At 36.8% G+C, this 16,715-nt stretch overlaps 2 protein-coding genes across 2 annotated transcripts; both read right to left on the bottom strand.

Annotated features, from left to right (window-relative positions):
• Window positions 1-6,714: 6,714 nt before the first annotated feature.
• Window positions 6,715-10,903, bottom strand: LOC143470845 (synaptic vesicular amine transporter-like). The gene is made up of 9 exons (XM_076969128.1): window positions 10,733-10,903; window positions 9,631-9,939; window positions 9,122-9,298; window positions 8,825-8,961; window positions 8,583-8,739; window positions 8,368-8,515; window positions 7,489-7,655; window positions 7,270-7,418; window positions 6,715-7,002 (listed from the first exon to the last, which is right to left on the bottom strand). The coding sequence occupies exons 1-9, from the start codon at window positions 10,827-10,829 to the stop codon at window positions 6,946-6,948; spliced, it is 1,398 nt and encodes a 465-aa protein (XP_076825243.1). The 5' UTR covers window positions 10,830-10,903; the 3' UTR covers window positions 6,715-6,945.
• Window positions 10,904-11,942: 1,039 nt separating this feature from the next.
• Window positions 11,943-15,913, bottom strand: LOC143470732 (synaptic vesicular amine transporter-like). The gene is made up of 9 exons (XM_076969003.1): window positions 15,696-15,913; window positions 15,172-15,519; window positions 14,591-14,767; window positions 14,277-14,413; window positions 13,744-13,900; window positions 13,216-13,363; window positions 12,882-13,048; window positions 12,276-12,418; window positions 11,943-12,207 (listed from the first exon to the last, which is right to left on the bottom strand). Exons 1-9 carry the CDS (start codon window positions 15,817-15,819, stop codon window positions 12,163-12,165), a joined length of 1,446 nt encoding a protein of 481 aa, XP_076825118.1. The 5' UTR covers window positions 15,820-15,913; the 3' UTR covers window positions 11,943-12,162.
• Window positions 15,914-16,715: the final 802 nt, after the last annotated feature.

Below are 16,715 nucleotides of genomic sequence, written 5' to 3'. Positions count from 1 at the left end.
GTTAAATTTAGTTCAGTTGTTGATGTTTCTCTAATAAAAGTTCCACTTGGGTTGATATTGAAACGTATAATGAGCAGCAAAACAGAAGGTTATTTATCGTATTAATTTAGTGTTCGTTATTGTGTGCAAGTATTAGCATGATTTAGTTTTTTTACCAGTTGACTGAAGATTTATCAGTTATTATTTATCATTTATTATGTTTATTGTTAATCAGTTGTAAATATGCGGAAAAAATTTGGAAACATCAGTTAACTGTATTTACATGAAATGTATAATTGTAGAACTTCAGATGGTATAGCCCCCAACATAAAATTTTTCAAACGTTGTCCTACCAACTAAGGCTATTGGAAGAAGCGAGCGTAACTACTCTACGTGTAAGAAAAAAAGTTTGAAGTAGTAAAAATGAAAGGAAACTTTAAGCAGCCGAACAAAACAGTTTAGGAGCCGTTCCATTATGAGTAATTAAATGGTTTCGCTTGAAGAGGCTACAACGCCGCTCTGGCTTCATTTATGTTTGTTTAAAATTATTGTTAACCTCAAGTAAAATTGTCATTATAGTTATTTACAGTACTGCGGTATAAAAATGTTCTTTTTGTATCTTTTCATAGATTTTTGTCTAAGTAATAAATGTGTACGGAAAACACTGGCAAAGTTTATAGCGCAAGAAGCTTTTTCGTCAGTTGACAGTTCATTGGGTTTCAGAACGAACTTGTACAGAATACAACCTAATCCAACGTTGCCTTGGCCGGTTAGTTGACATGATTTGGCGAACCTAGATTTTGTCAGGACTGTAGTGAAGGTTTGTCGGTTGGTATATTACGCTTGGCATCTGGCCTCGGCGCTTAGATCACGGTTTGGATCAGGGTTTGACTTTGTGGTGTGGTCGCTGTTGGTATCTGTTTCGTATTTGTTGTATGAATGTTGTTTTGTGGTCAGAGTCTGTTCATTTTTAGTTGCTCAAAAGCTCCTTGCGCGCGCTTTCGCGTTTTATGTCGTTGTTGCATTTCTGCGCTTTGGCGTTCATTGTATTGTTAGTGTCTAAAGTGTCGGTTATTTTGATTTTTATTGGTTGTCGTTTTGTTTGATTTAACTGTTCTGTCTACGGAATGATCTTCACATTTCGTACAATCAGTAGAAGTTTGTCCGCATCAGCTCAGTTTCCTCATCTCAGGTCTTTGTTTTCAGAATTTTGAATGAGATTCCTGTCAAGGTAAATTTGTACAGAAATTTCCCTCGCTCATGAAATATGATTGATCTGATTTCTGCAAATCTGAACAACTCTTGCTATGACCTGCATATGGTGAGATGTATACAGCAGCAGTTGCAGGCGGCGAACAGTTAGAAGCTTCCGTCGGTGTTTTTCAATTTGTGTTGTTGGGGGAATTTTATATTCAATTTCAATTTTTCTTTTGTACAATTTTAATTTTGAATTTTGTTTTCAGTTCGCTTTTATTTTTTAAATTAAATCATTCAATTATAATTAATATATATATATATGTAATTAATAATGATAATGCTATTGCAATTAAGTAATTTATTAGCCTATTAATGTTTGCTACTTTAAGCTCAAAGTTTAGCAGTTTTGGACTTAACATTTATTTCTAAACTAACATTAACATCAAGGGACTGGATTGCACATTTGCTTCATCCAGGACATGTGGTTGAGAGCACCACGCAAGATGTGCAATGAGAGACTCGGATGTTGAATTTACAGTTGGGCTGCACCAGAAGTTGAATTTAGCTAGTTCCTCAGGAAAAGATTCACTGGCAGATGGGTTGAAGGAGAAGGAAAAGTCGAAGGCAATGGTGAGAATAGTGTTAAATCATGCGGAACAGAAGCAGTGGTAGTGATAAAGATGAAAGAGATCAAGTTTCAAGTTGCAGAAAATAAAATGCAAGATGCTCAGATTGACAAAGACAAACAGAAGGAAAATGGAGAAGTAATGTAATGAAAAATAATGAAAAGATTAGAAGAAGTAAAACAAGAATAAAGAATAAGTAAAACAGAGAATTACGGTCAGGGAGATGAAAGAAGAATTATGAGAAACAGTTTATAAGTAAGATGATGATTGTAAGTAAGTAGGTTCGCAAGATGTGCAATGGGAGACTCGGATGTTGAACTCACAGTTTGGCTGCACCAGAAGTTGAATTTAGCTAGTTCCTCAGAAAGAGATTCACTGGCAGATGGGTTGAAGGAGAAGGAGAAGTAGAAGGCAATGATGAGAATAGTGTTAAATCATGCGGAACAGAAGCAGTGGTAGTGATAAAGATGTAAGAGATCAAGTTTCAAGTTAAAGAAAATAAAATGCAAGATGCTCAGATTGACAAAGATAAACAGAAGGAAAATGGAGAAGTAATGTAATGAAAAATAATGAAAAGATTGGAAGAAGTAAAACAAGAATAAAGAAGAAGTAAAACAGAGAATCAAGGTAAGGGAGATGAAAGAAAAATTATGAGAAACAGTTTATAAGTAAGATGATGATTGTAAGTAAGTAGGTACAGTAAGATGATTAGGATATATTATTAGAAGGAGAAAGACATCAAAAAGGTTTATAAGAGGTTTTGATGATCACACTTCAATTGATTTCGAAAGAAGAAAAAAGAGGAAGACAACAGTCCACATTATTGCTATGCATCTATACGCCCCAGTATAGCTGATAGAGGTTTACATGAAAGCCCAAGGGCTTTACTTCTGGATGTTCCTGCCAACATACTGCAACGGCTTTGGATGCAAACTTTCTGTATGCCTATCAAGCACTTTGTTCATTTTTTCCACAATTAGGCCAGTTATAACCTAGGCCTGGTTTGCTGTGGCTGGTTCGTCTTAAAATAAAACTTTTAGTGGTTTGTGACTTAATATTTTTTAATGTTTCAGTTTAATTCCCGAGATGTTTCGAGACTGTTTCCATGTCTCCCTTCCGTCGTTTCCATTCGGTTACTTACTACCGTGCGTTCCAGGTAAGCTGCAGTTTGAAATAGATTTTATTTTTTCGAAATGAATTTAATCTCATCACGTTCAAGTGTCATGGTAATTTGAATGTTAATGATGTTTGTAAGTTTTTTTCCGTTTTGATTTTGTATAATAAGATTCTTAATATTTTCAGAGCATCGTTGCCCTCGTAATATCACTTTGAACCCACTATTCACGTGCATTTCCTTTCAACAGGTAGGCCTACATCATTAAACTGAAACTTCAAAACATACGGTTAGTTACATAATGGAAGGTATATAGGCTAACAACGGCAAGCCTCAACTATGTTTAAGTGTATGCGTAAAGTTATGTGTTTGCGGTTTTTTGGTTTGAAGTTTGACAACTTTGTTTTACAGACTCATTATTCCAAAGTCGAAAGTCAAAATTTGATCAACTCTAAAACTTCAATCGCGTCTAGTCGGAAAATTTGAATTGCGGCCTTAACCAATTCGAACGCGTGACAAGTAGGTTTCATTTTAGTGCTTACTTTTCTGGCGTTCTTCAAATAACGCTGCCCTGGTTTTCGCTTTCAATTTTTGATTATAGCGATGTAGTATAAGTGTACATATAAGTAGATAGACTAAACACGTTCTTGGTTTTCAAGAAATCCAACCTCCAACCTGAGAAAAGCAAGGTAGCCTAATAGTTAGTGGCAAAAATTTAGAACGTTTGGTGCGTGCTGGCAACCGACGAGAGAGAGACGAGGCGTCACAAAGAAGAAAGCTTCCGAAGACTCCGGCGCGTCAGTGTGTGACAGGTTTTCGGTTTTGGCGGTATTACCATCGCACATTGCGCCCCTGGTGTAAAAATGTTAAATTATGTAGTGCAGCAATATGCCACCATGTTGGCATGTAGGCCTACGTAGACGAATTAGTTTATACCAAAGGGAAATTATGCTGTCGGACTAATACGGCTTCCATAAAGAGTTTAATAAAGATTCCATGGCAGTTAAGGACATACATTTGTGACGTTTTGAATTTATGTGTGTTGCATTTCTTCCTTCCTTTTCTTTATTTCTCAACTGTTATCGTCGGCAGAGGGCGCAATGCAAATGCGGTGGTAATTTTGTTTCAGGTACCCCGGGTATATACCAGATATACCTGAGGTGACTTTGGAAGATCCGAGGTGAGTTATAAATATTTTGCTTGCTTAAGCCTGAAATGTTGCCTATTGTTTAAATGAATTAATGCCGTTCTGCTTATAACATAATATTAATTTTGCGTGATTAATGTGAACGAATGTAATCTTACGATAATAATGGCATGGACTTAGGTTTTTAATCTTTACGCTACAGAGTAGGAACGAGTTTAGATATTTTTAGTATGAAAATAACTCTTGTAATACAACGTATGCACCATGTTTCCCGATTGCGGAAACGTTTACTATTTAAAGTACTATTACTGCATTTAGACTAAAATCGACTTCACTAAAAATAAGCTTTTATGGGCCACGCGACAGCTGGCTTTTCAGTTAACTCAAAACATTAGCAATTAAGTCGATACATACATAGATATCTTAAACGTTTTTATATTTAAACATAAGATAACGAATGTACTGGAGTCGAAGGCATAATAACTTTCTCTATTTCTTGATATGGGTGGGATTGTTTGTTCTTTTATTGTATTGTGTGTTGCATTTTTTCTTGACATGTGGGTTTGGGATGATCATAGTTTGGATAAAGGGGTTCTTTTTTCTTTCTTGTTCTTATATTATTGTGTGTACTTTACTTTATCGTCGGGAGGGTGCAGGACCCGATGCAGCACTGGGTTCGCCAAGCCCAAAGCGACCCAGTATCCCCGGCCCAATTGTTTTGTCAGAATTTTGCCCTCGCGTCCCTAAACTAGCCTGCACCCTCATAACCTTATCCTAGGAGGAACAAAGTGCCGTGTAGATTAGGGTAGGAACCTCCGACATTTTGCGCCTCCCCTAAATGGCGGCACTCATGCAAACAAGTAGATCCGACGGGGCATTAGGCCACTGACACAAACAATTCGACGCTTATGGAGTTTATTGTTGGATCCTCAGATAAAATAGTGCTCCTAGGATGTAGCTCGCTTAGGTTATCCAGCACTATTTTATTTCAACCTTGCGAGCAAACAATTAGGTTTCAAGCTATCGGAACTGCACAGAATTCTCCACCTAGCATTTTCCCATTATGCCCATCGACTCCAGTACAATTATGCTTCTATTTTTATACTTGTGTTAATATAAGGCATTTCCTTTATTCTGGCACTCCAACCTAATGCAGCGGTTGGGTGGGTGCCTTCGCGCGCAACACAACCTAAAACAAACACAATTTTAATGTGACCGGTTTGAATAACTGGTGAACTTTTTTTTTCAGGTTTTCAGGTCAAGTATTACAGAGTAAATGAATCTAGGGTAGCTGTATATTTCTTGGCTGCATTTTCAGTCAAATAATATTGAAACAATTACAATAGGCCACAACATCTAACGCGACCATCCGCCTTCTCTTATTGCCTGGTATAAAATGCACACAACACACCACACCACGCGATAACGGCTAGGCCCCTTTAACATTTCATAGATGAGGTAGGGTCATGGATATTTGTTGTCTTGTCTCTTGTCCTAGAGATTGTTTTAAAATCTTTCTTCTTGGTCCTCTGCATGCTGGTCCGCCTTGCCGCCTTGCCTCGTCCTGGTTTGGGTGACTTCCCCTGGCTTTAAGAGAAGGCGGTCGCATATTAGGCTTAAAATAAATATATGCTAGTAACACGTCATTATTACTTAATCATTTTTAAGCATAAAAGTTAATTAGATACGGTCTTGCTCCTGCTTAGCTTGATCAGTAGCTAAGTGGGGGATTCCCGTTCAAAGAACCGTTCCGACGACTGCCACCTTGACGTGGTGGAACGGCTTGGCAAAAACTAAGAGCAGTCGACCATTTGGTATCACTGTAGAAAAAAACGCTTAATGACAGGTTGCTTAAACAAAACAGGGGGCAAAACAACTTAAAATAGCTCGGGCAATCTTCGCAGGCATTTTTCCGGCAGCCAGCGAAGATTGCCTGACATGACATCAAATTGGTGAAGATCAGGCAACATAGGTTATTAATATGTGGCTTTATCAAAACATTTTCTAGGGAAAACGGTGATCCTGTATGACAGCAAAGGCATAAAAATATGAAGAAGTCATAAGAAAAGTAAGCTTATTTGTGGACTGAAAAAGTAATGATTTTTTTATCACAAATCTTACCGGTAGTTCTGCATAACAGTTTATGTGGAACCTGCTTTGGTGAAATCGATATGAAAAAGTTTCAAAATGAATCACGTTTCCGTAAACATCATCATGACTATTTTTGTGAGCTTTTAAACATTGAGCATTCTTAAACCAGTCTACACAAAAGACATCTTTTCTTTGTCTCAGTTTCTCAGAATCATGTTTTACAGCAATTTATTTTCATAGATATAGTCATATATAGTTAATATTTTCTAAGCAAAGTCTGCTATATTTTACCTTGAGGAACTGTTAGATTTCTATTGATATGAGCTCAGCAATGTACATTTTCCAGACATGACTGACTTGGAGACGTATATTGTTCGATAAAATATAAGCTTTTAAATTTTTTACTGTAAAAAATATTTGTAGATATAAAAATTCTTTGTTGTTCTTCCTGTTTATTGATTTTGCTTATTGATTTTATAGCCAGTTCTTGTCTTTGAGCCGTATCTCTGCAGTCTACACTCTACACTGTAAATGAAAATATCTTGATAAGACAGATCGTCCAGCTTCGTTCAAATTTTGTGTCGCGTTGTCGAAAAAAGTCACGGGGTCGACCCGGCGTAAGTCATGTCACTAAAACTTTTTTATTGAGGTTTGAAGAAACCGCAAAAACTTCTTTTCAACAATTGCACAAAGTCATTGACAAAGTTGCACCTATATCACTGAAGCCAAGAACTAGTGGTTGGGAATGCGACTTTTTTGGAGGTTTTGAGCACAAAAACTAAACCCTTGCTTTAGTTGTTGTTGCTCGTTGGTTGATTGCTCGGTCTCCTAGAACCGTTGAGTAGAAGCTGAAAATCAGATTTTAAGGATCAAGCATGTGACAATGTCAAGGTCACCAAACGCCTTTTTCACTTATAGAATACTGATCTAGCAGCAAAGGTTGGGCTTATTATTTCGGACGTATGTTTATGAAAACGGGTTTCCAGGTATTGAGAGGGAAAGTTTAGTAAACAAGAATCTCATTCATCCCATTTCATCATTTACATGATGGCGTAGAAATATCTAAAACTGTGTGTCCACAAAGTTTTCATGAATTTAGAAACTATTTTACTCACTTCTGTTTCTTCAGCTGGTTGTTGATGTTGCTTCATCATGTACCAAGGCGCAATTAAACACGGAGTGTACACGAAACAAATGATTGCTAAAATCCACATCGCCCACGGAAAACTTAAAACCCTGACGATCCCGCTGGCAAGAAAAGGACCTGTGCGAAAGCCATCATTAATATTATTTTACATCGTTGTTCAACAAAGAGTTGCCATTTGTTACGTTACCTGCAATAAGACCGACATTGATTGCGATGTCCGCTAATGCGTAGATGCTTCCGTAGCCCGAAGTATGCTTGATGTCAACCAATGTGGCCATATCTGGGAAGATAATCCCATCAGTCAGCCCAGTTCCGAACCCCAGCACCAAAGTCGAACCAAATGTAGCAAAAAAGCTGCAGAATAAAAATTGAAGTGATAATGAACTGATAATAGACACTGAGTGGAAGTTGTTGTTGCTTGCAAGTAACTCATGATAGAAACAGATAACAACATATTTGTCTACACAACTATTCGAATATCCTAAACGTGCATAAATCTATGAAATCAGCACTTTTTCTAGCAAAAATCAAAAGCAGCGACAATTCAAAGCACATGCTGGTAGAAAGGTGCAGATTACACTAACATAATCTTCAACGCAGCTTTCCGTACGCGTACAGTATAACAACTGAGCCGGCTGGACCATGAAGTATTTTAACGCATGACCAACATTCTTTGCAATGTGGTTACGCAAATAGGATCAAATAAATTACTACGGCATCAACAACAAGTATATGCGACAAGTGAAGAAAACTGTTGGCATTTGTACATATCGTTCAATCGTACAACCTTTCGTTTGAAATTATTTTTTATTTAAATTTTAACCTAACACACTGCTATAACATAGTAACCTAAATCTACCTTCTAACTTAAATATAATTCCAATAAACCCTAAATAGCTTAAGCAGACTTTTTGCATTACCATTCTCCGAACCTAACCTCCTATCTTTAACAACAGGCTGCGTGACCAATATACGTATTGTGAAATAGTCACCTCGATCACTATACGATAAAAATATATTGTATTCTTAACAATGAACGTTTTCTATGTAAAAAGCTCTTTCAAACCTGGAGGAAAATGGTAGCGAAATAAGACCCACACAACTGACCACAAAACCAAGTATTGGGACCAACCCACGCCAACTCATAAGTGGAACAAAATTGATAAGATTTGCAGTCAGTCCATACGCAGCACTGAACGGTAAATAAGCCAAACCTAGAAACAAGTACATGATGATAAAACTGGTCAGCTGCTAAAGTCCCAAAGCCATATATGGTCATACCCAATTGCCACTTAAAGGGGTTAAAGCGACCGATCAGCCAGCTTGTGAATGTGCCGTTTATGCCTCCAAATAACAAGCCCACTATCACCAGAGCTCCTAAAGCTATCAGAATGTAAACATCCTTGAGCAAGTCCCATATAGCTGTTGGCCTTTTACCCTGTTAAACATTATTTTAAGTCATTACGATGATTACGATGCAGTCACACTGTTGAACAACTACAAAAATGAAACATTAGAATAACCTCATTATTTTGTTCAATCTTTAAACCAGTGTACAAAAGCTGAAAGATTCCCAGCAATGCTATTATCCCGGCAAGGGTGAGGAAAGTTGCCGCTTTACCAGCAAAAGCGTTCATTACGCTTCCATAAGGAGGTCCAGCTTCGAACAAAATAAGAGTATAATTATATGAAGTTACTCCATTCTACAGAACATTGTAAAATTGTGATGTCATTATCTACGCGTTGCACATACAGAACTGCCATCATAGGGTTCTACAGCATTGTATAAGATATCTATAGCGTATTCTAAAACATCTCACCTGCTGTGCCGATTCCTATCATCCCCAAACACAGTCCAATCATTTTTCCTCTTTCGTTTTTGGCGGTATACGTTCTTGCCAGTAAAGACATTCCCCCAGTTATATTACATGCAGAACCTATGCCTTGAATTGCCGCTGATACAAACAAAACCGGATACGTTTGCCCCAATCCAAACACTAAAACATATATTTTGAATTAAACGACTTTACAGTTAACAAGTTGTGGCACTTGCCTATCAATCAGTTCTTTTTGCCGTCCGTTGAAGCTAACAACGATATTATTAGAGTATATCTCAGCTGAAAGATATTCCCTAGTTCAAAAGTTCAATTCAAGATAATGACCAGTGGAAAGGTTAAAAAGTTGTTTAGACCAAACATCGCGATTCAACCTGATACAGTACAGTAATAAAAATATTCAATACTGCACGACTTTCGATAACTTGTTTTGCTGGTTCATCCATTGCCAGAAAATACGCTGATTTGATACAAGATAAAGCCATATCACTCACCTACTGCAGTCGTACAAATGATCAAGGCAGCAGCAGTCATAGGAACCCTGTATCCGATCCTGTCGACTAACGGGCCTACGAAAAAGTTGGCGATCACTTGAACGGCTGGTTTGGCAGCAATAATGGCGGCAATTTTAACGCTTTGTGTGGCGAGATAAGCCTTTTCCGCTTCTTTAAGATTCTGTGAATTGCTTGCTTGCGAAGTTGAAGTCAAGTTCATAGCTGAGATTGACAAGTTGTTGTTCGACTTGTACAAGTCTGGGTTAGATCTCAAATGAATTTCCCACAAGTAGGTTGGAATAACGGGAACTGTGACAAAACGATGGAACATGAAGGCAATCATTTTTATAGCTTGAAGAGTAACCTGTGCACTTTGTTTTCGTGTTATTAATTATAATTTAATCTGACAAAACTTTGACGCAATCATTAAAAAACAAAACGTAAAAGAGAAAAATACACATTCCAGTTCCACGCTACTGATCATTACGATATTTCCAAAAGAGGATTGTCAATACCTGGAAATTGTACCTTGCGCCGCCTTCATACCCTGCTTCAACGCGTTTATAACGCTCGTAGTTACGTTAAAAGATGTCAAGGTATGTGGTATAAAATATTATTCAGTTACTTTTATTTGCTGATGTATTCTTGACCATGAAAAGATTTCACCGTCTATGGCAAAGTTTTGTTACGTAATTTCTTTATTTGTTTTTTCTACAGGTTGTGGCTAAAATTCACTCTGTCTGTACTAAGACTTTATCTCATGACCAACTAAAATTGCCAACTACTTATCTTTATAAAAATGTGTTTTTAGCAATGAAATACTTTGCATAGTGTTCGTGTGCTGTGTAGGTTTCATTTTAAATGCTATTAAGGATCTTTTGTATAAAGTGCAAGCAAGCCCACCGACATTTTTGTTCATCACCTTCTGTCCAATGTGACCCAGGCTTATTGCGTGAACAATATACAGTGCAGTAGATTAGTAACTTTGCGGCAAAAATCGCTGTTGTTGGTTGAGTGATTATATGTCTATGTACTGTGCGTTGCATTAACAGCGATAAAGTTTAAGGTTACGGTGTTCTCCTTACATGACATTAAAACTTACCGATCGCTGTCAGAAGAGTAAAATCAATAAGAATCATTGAAGCGACGATGACTGTGGCAATTAATTTGCAACTTCTCAGTTGTTCCAAGCAATCCATTCTATTTCTTCAACTTTATCCTAAGTGTTTTTAGTCCGTCTGTAATCTGTATATTTCAGCAATTATTCTCGCCAATGCTATTTACTTGCTGGGAAATAATTGACAAACTGCGACTTGTTTAAAATTTTCTTCATAATGATTTGTTTATAAATAAGTTTTTCAATAATCTTGGGCTTTCTTTTTTATTTTTATTTTCATTCTAATGGCGTACGTTACTACAAACGCTCAGACTAAATACTTTTCATTAACTGACTTAACGTGACTGAAATTACCAGGCTTGTTTAAGCCCTTTTAGTTGCTACGTTTGTTTAGGAAAGCTTTTACAAGGACGAGCTTTTAGTCAAAAAATGCCATGTTGAGTTCGGAAGTACAAATGACATCAGGTCCTGTTATAGTAGCCTATAATGTCGTGATCATTAATAAAGTGAATAACTATGGCATGGCTACAGCGTGTAATTGATAGCCTTGGTTACCTTCGTGTTTTCTAATCGAGAGTTTCCGAACTGTGCAGGTCGCGACATCAAACCATAAATATGCTTCGTTTTTTTGTTGTTGTGTGATCAAGAGTGACGTAGCGGTTTTTGAAGCACGTTTGTATAAAAGTTTGTTTAATATACAGGAACCTGCGATGTAATAACTAGTAAGTATTTTGAATGTGATTTAAGTGAAGAAAAATATTTTCTTTCTATTTACTAAAGTTTTTATATAATTATTTTTTTCTATATTTCTGAACATATTAAGGCTTTATCTTGTTTTAGATTTTATAAAAGATTTTTGCTTCAAACAACTTGAATTCGACCCAGTCCTGTTTTGCACTTAAGTTATTTAATAAAAATTTTCGGATCTGAATTTTGACAAGCCTGTTGGCTTTCATAGATCATTAGTCATGATAATGACGAAGAAAGTTATCATTAGTATTGTTATTAAGTTATTATTTATTTATTAACTAGTTATTTATGTTTAATGCGGACATATATAGTTTTTCAATATAAGTAACGGCAGTGTGTCCTTTTTACCTTCGTTTAAAATATTAACTAACTAATTAATTAATTAATTAACTAGCCTAATTAACTTTATTGAGCTTGCAAACACTCTTGATAAATGTTCCTTGTGTCCAGAGTGGTATGAAATGCTAACGACCGTTATCGAGAAGGTAATTGTGAGCTAATTACTCATTTAGATAACTACAGTAAGTTAAATAGCTCTGACAACATTTCATTACTCCAAGCAGGACATGACGTAAGCACAAACGTGGCTTAGAAAATCAAAGTTAAAGTACACAAAGCATTTTGTTTTTAAGACGTATGAGAAACCGCTGGTGTAAGAAAAATCATCAATCCTTTTCATTCTTTGCGGACACAGAACTGTTCAGTAAACTCTGCAAATAAAATAAATTTTAAAGACTTTCAAATCGGATGATTCGTTATAAATCCCCAAACATTTTACCTCTGTTTCTTCGTTTGATCTTCGTTCAATCGGTTTCTTCAAGAAGACAAGACATGGAGCAAAAAGAAAAAACACGATGGTTAGTATCCACAAAACCCAGGAAAAGCTGATCACTTGAAGGAGGGCACCGGTCAGTAGTGGACCTGTAAAGAACATCAGCAACCTACTTGATTGAAATATGTTTTGTGTTGACTGGTTTAATCTAATTAGCCATAAGCCTAAGAATTGGCGAAATTCCTATAAGTATCGATGAAAATTTATCCAGCTTACTGCATTTTTGATGGCGGTTGGATAAATCTAAAGTTACAAGTGTTAGCATAAAAATACACTTGAGAATAATTAAATAAGTGCACACCTGCCTTAGCGGACAATTAGCTATAAGCGGAAAGTTTCCTTTTTCGAATCCAAAAAAAAATTAAATTTTTCGGACACAACCTTAAGTGTTTCCAGAATAAGCGAAAGTTAAGCGCAGAAGTTTTAGAACCAGCTTTTTCAAAGCCACCCTCCATCAACGCAATCCAGAGTACGCCACTTTTAGAGACAAATATGTTTCGATTTAAGGTAAACTGGTTTTGGACTTCTTATCATATGAAGTGATGGCCATACCTATGATATATCCCAAGCATATTGAGATATCGGCTATCGCATAGACGCTGCCATAAGCAGACTTATGTCGAGTGTCAACTAGAATTGCCATAATTGGATAAATATTGACTTCAATTAACCCACATCCAATGCCGAGTGTTAATGTCGGTCCAATTGTGGCAGCAAAGCTTCAAAGAATAATAAGTAAATAATTATTTATTATAATAATATATCAAGATTGTAATCGGCATTAAAGCTATTATAGTGCAACTGCCAACTTAAAGTGCATGTGGTGGCAGCGGTTCATAGCACAACGTCAGTAACAAAAAAGCAGTTAATAATATGACGTGCGAACCTGGTTGAAAATGGCAAACTTAAGCAGGCTGCAACGGAAATATAGGCCCCGACCAATGCAACCAGCCAGCGCATGTTTCTTATCGGAATAAATGAAAAGACGTTTGTTGTAACAATGTAGCCTATGCAGGTTGGTACAAATACGAGACCTGAAAAGCACATGAAGATGAGTTATGTTTACTCAACGACCTCTAAACATAACACAGAGGTAGTGGTCTTAGATGCCTATCAATAACATGTAGTGGCCCGGTGCTGTCTATTAACTTGAGTTATCATATAACGAAAGAAATATGTCATAATCTTGTAAGCCTATACGTATACTTTAGTGTGTTCTGGTCTACACAATATCAGGCACTAATTTCATCTACAGAACAATACAGATGTATAATTGCGAACCTACTTGCAGTAAAACGTCAGATGCAAAACTTGATGTCACGTCATATAACGAAATTCTCGATTTGCAATAATTTTAAAGCTATAATCATTAGGCTTCATACAAGTACAGACGTCCTGTGTGTAAGACACTTACCAAGCATCCACTTTGGTGAGTTGAATCGTTGTATGAGCCAGGCTGGCAAACCTGTGTTGAAGATTCCAAAACTGATGCTAACCAACATTAGCGGGGATGCCGCCAAGATAATGTACGGGTCCACCAATAACGTCCATATCGAGGTTGCCTCCTCGTCCTTTGTAAAATGTTCAAACATTAGGTACCGTATACCAGCATCGAAAAGACGATTTTAGTATCATGGAGAATAAAAATTAAAAAGTAGAAAGTGATTTTTCGTATCGTGTCACATTATTCAAATGACGTATGCCTATCATAAAGATATTTTGAAATGTTTGTACGAAAAGAAGCTTGCCAAATCGCGATGGAAAAAATTCTTCTTTGAATTACAAACAACTAGTCAAAAGAGACCCAAGCCAAATCAATCATTATAAATTGTTGTTTTATTAATGTAAGTTGACAGAAAAACGGAAACCACTTTATAGCACAGAGCTTCCTTTGCTTGAAGGAGAGCGTCCATATCAAACAAAACTAAGCCTAAAGACTTGCCATACGTGACTATTTCTTTCGATTTTAAGACGACTGTAGAAGACTTGGAATACTTCAACAACTGCAATGATACCCGCAAGCAGAAGAAATGTTGTTGGTTTACCGGCAAAAGCATTCATAACACTCCCATAAGGCGGGCCCGCTTAAAAAAATTCCCAATCATAAGAATGCTTAAAACCTACTTTCAGTCAAGAAAAACTTAGAAAGCCCGAACGAGAACATAATTTCGTAACAATCACTTGAATGGCGTTGATTGGTCAATTCTGCCTACAGCAGTTTAGTTTTGTGTCTATGCTCTATCTTCACCAGCAGTTCTCACCTATTATTCCAATTCCAATCGCTCCCAAAGCTATCCCGATCACTTTTCCTCTCTCCTCATCTTCAGCATATTTCCTCACCAACATCGTCATTCCTCCTGCCATTGCACAAGCGGCGCCGATCCCTTGTATGGCGATAGATACCAGCAACACTGTATAGCTCTGCCCCAGGCCAAAGGCTATGCGAAAACATTTATAACTTTATTGGAGTTAGGTTTATCGTAAAATCTTTATCTGGATAAGATAAAATATACAGTATTTATGTTCCGATTTGTCGTCTGATTAAATGTTTTTTTTTCGGTCATCCGGACTAGATGTCTGGATTTATTAGTTTAACAGCCTTTTGCTGTACCATCATCAAGAACATTTGTAGACACCGTAAGCATTGCGAGAAGCTCGGTACAGCGTTTGTCTTCTCCATAAGCCCAAAGCTAATAATTCTATTTAACATAGGTTATAAAGGTTGGGTGGAGCGGAATGATTTGACCAATAAAAACTTCACATCTTGGAATGTAATTCGTATATGCCTTGCATGAAATTGAATGATAATATGTACAATAAATGTATCAAACAACTAACTTACTTATAGCCGTTGTACAAATCACTATCACGCCAAAGAACATTGGAACACTGTATCCGATCCTGTCAATCAATGGACCTGTTATAAGGTTGGTAGTCACTTGCACGGCAGGTTTGGCAGCAATAATGGCGGCAATTTTGATGCTTTGTGTTTTGAGAAAAGCATTTTCCATATTTTGCTTGCAAAGTTTTTGCGATTCACTTTTTTCTGTCGCGCTATCATCGTTAGGCGGCAGAGTTACATTAAACGCAAACAAGCTTGGATCATTGGTAGATTTATTGCAACTGATTTCCACTGAAAGATTCAGTGACTTTTGATGATGTTTCCAAAGAAAAACAGGTATTACTGGAACTGTTGACAAAGAGAAAACATATTGTAATGAGCACAAATCACGTTATGGTAAGTTATTAAGAGTTGTGTCATTCGCGTTTCATATAATGTATTTCGATTTGTTCATGTATAATGTATAAGGAACGAAGTCTTTAAAATAAAACAAATAGCCATGACGTAACAAATGTTCTACTCACCGATTGCAAATAGCAACAAACAATCGATTAATAAAATTGAAAAAACAATGACGACCGATGTTGTTCTAGAATTTCGAAATCGTTCCAACACACTCATTGTTAAATTATACTCGTTCACTACCATGTTCTTTGCAAAACAAAATCTTGAATTCTGAAATCCCTGAAAACCTACTTTGACCGTAACGCCCCTTTACAAATTGTCATTCTCTAAACTCCTACACTGAATCGTTAATACTGCTTCAAGGATTTAGGCCTGTGAAACGTCGCTGTATCTGTCAGGATACAGAACACGCTTTCCGGAGGAAACAAGCGATTTGTTAAAATCTGAACATCGCTATGCTGTTAAATACGCCTAATTTTGTCATTATTCTTCCCAACATTAAGTACTTTCATAACAATGTAAAGTGCTCGGGCTTTAACGAATGCTGGTAGGATGTGCCAGTTTGTGTTTTGAGCAATGTTTTTGTTGTGAAATAGGACAATTGAATAGTGGTTGTAGTTAGGAGAATTCGTAAGTTACAACTAATGTCTTCCTTACTATAGAAAATATTTAAGGTATTTTTTACGCTTGTCGGTTTGAAAACAAATTGGAATTTGTGTTGTCGAATCACGAATTAGTCAACGAGTAAACATGACGTGAATATGCGAGTTCAATTCAATGTACGCGTCAACTTTGCTTTTTTAAAACATTATCTTAATCTTCTGGTCATTGTAATTAGCGTTTAGTTCAACCGAATTATTTGCGTGGTGCCGGGTATCTGTATGGTTTAAATCTACTTTTTTCAACTGTGGCCTGCTGTACGGTTATAAAGTTTAAGTCTTTTCATGTTTGTAACTATGGAGGGCGCGCAGCGGAGTAAGGAAAGCACATTACAGTAGCACTCAACCTCTTTCAAGTCACCTACTTTTGACGTCATTAAGACGTCGTTGTATTCATGCATAACAGAATTTGTTTGCAAGTGATATGGGCTATATTTGATTTATTAGTGTTGGAAACGCTGCTTTTGCCTGTTCCATCTC

The sequence above is a fragment of the Clavelina lepadiformis genome, chromosome 9, assembly GCF_947623445.1.
Source record: "Clavelina lepadiformis chromosome 9, kaClaLepa1.1, whole genome shotgun sequence".
Taxonomy (NCBI): Eukaryota; Metazoa; Chordata; class Ascidiacea; order Aplousobranchia; family Clavelinidae; genus Clavelina; species Clavelina lepadiformis.
Note: the sequence above shows the minus strand (reverse complement) of the source record. Positions and strands in the feature narration are given on the sequence as shown.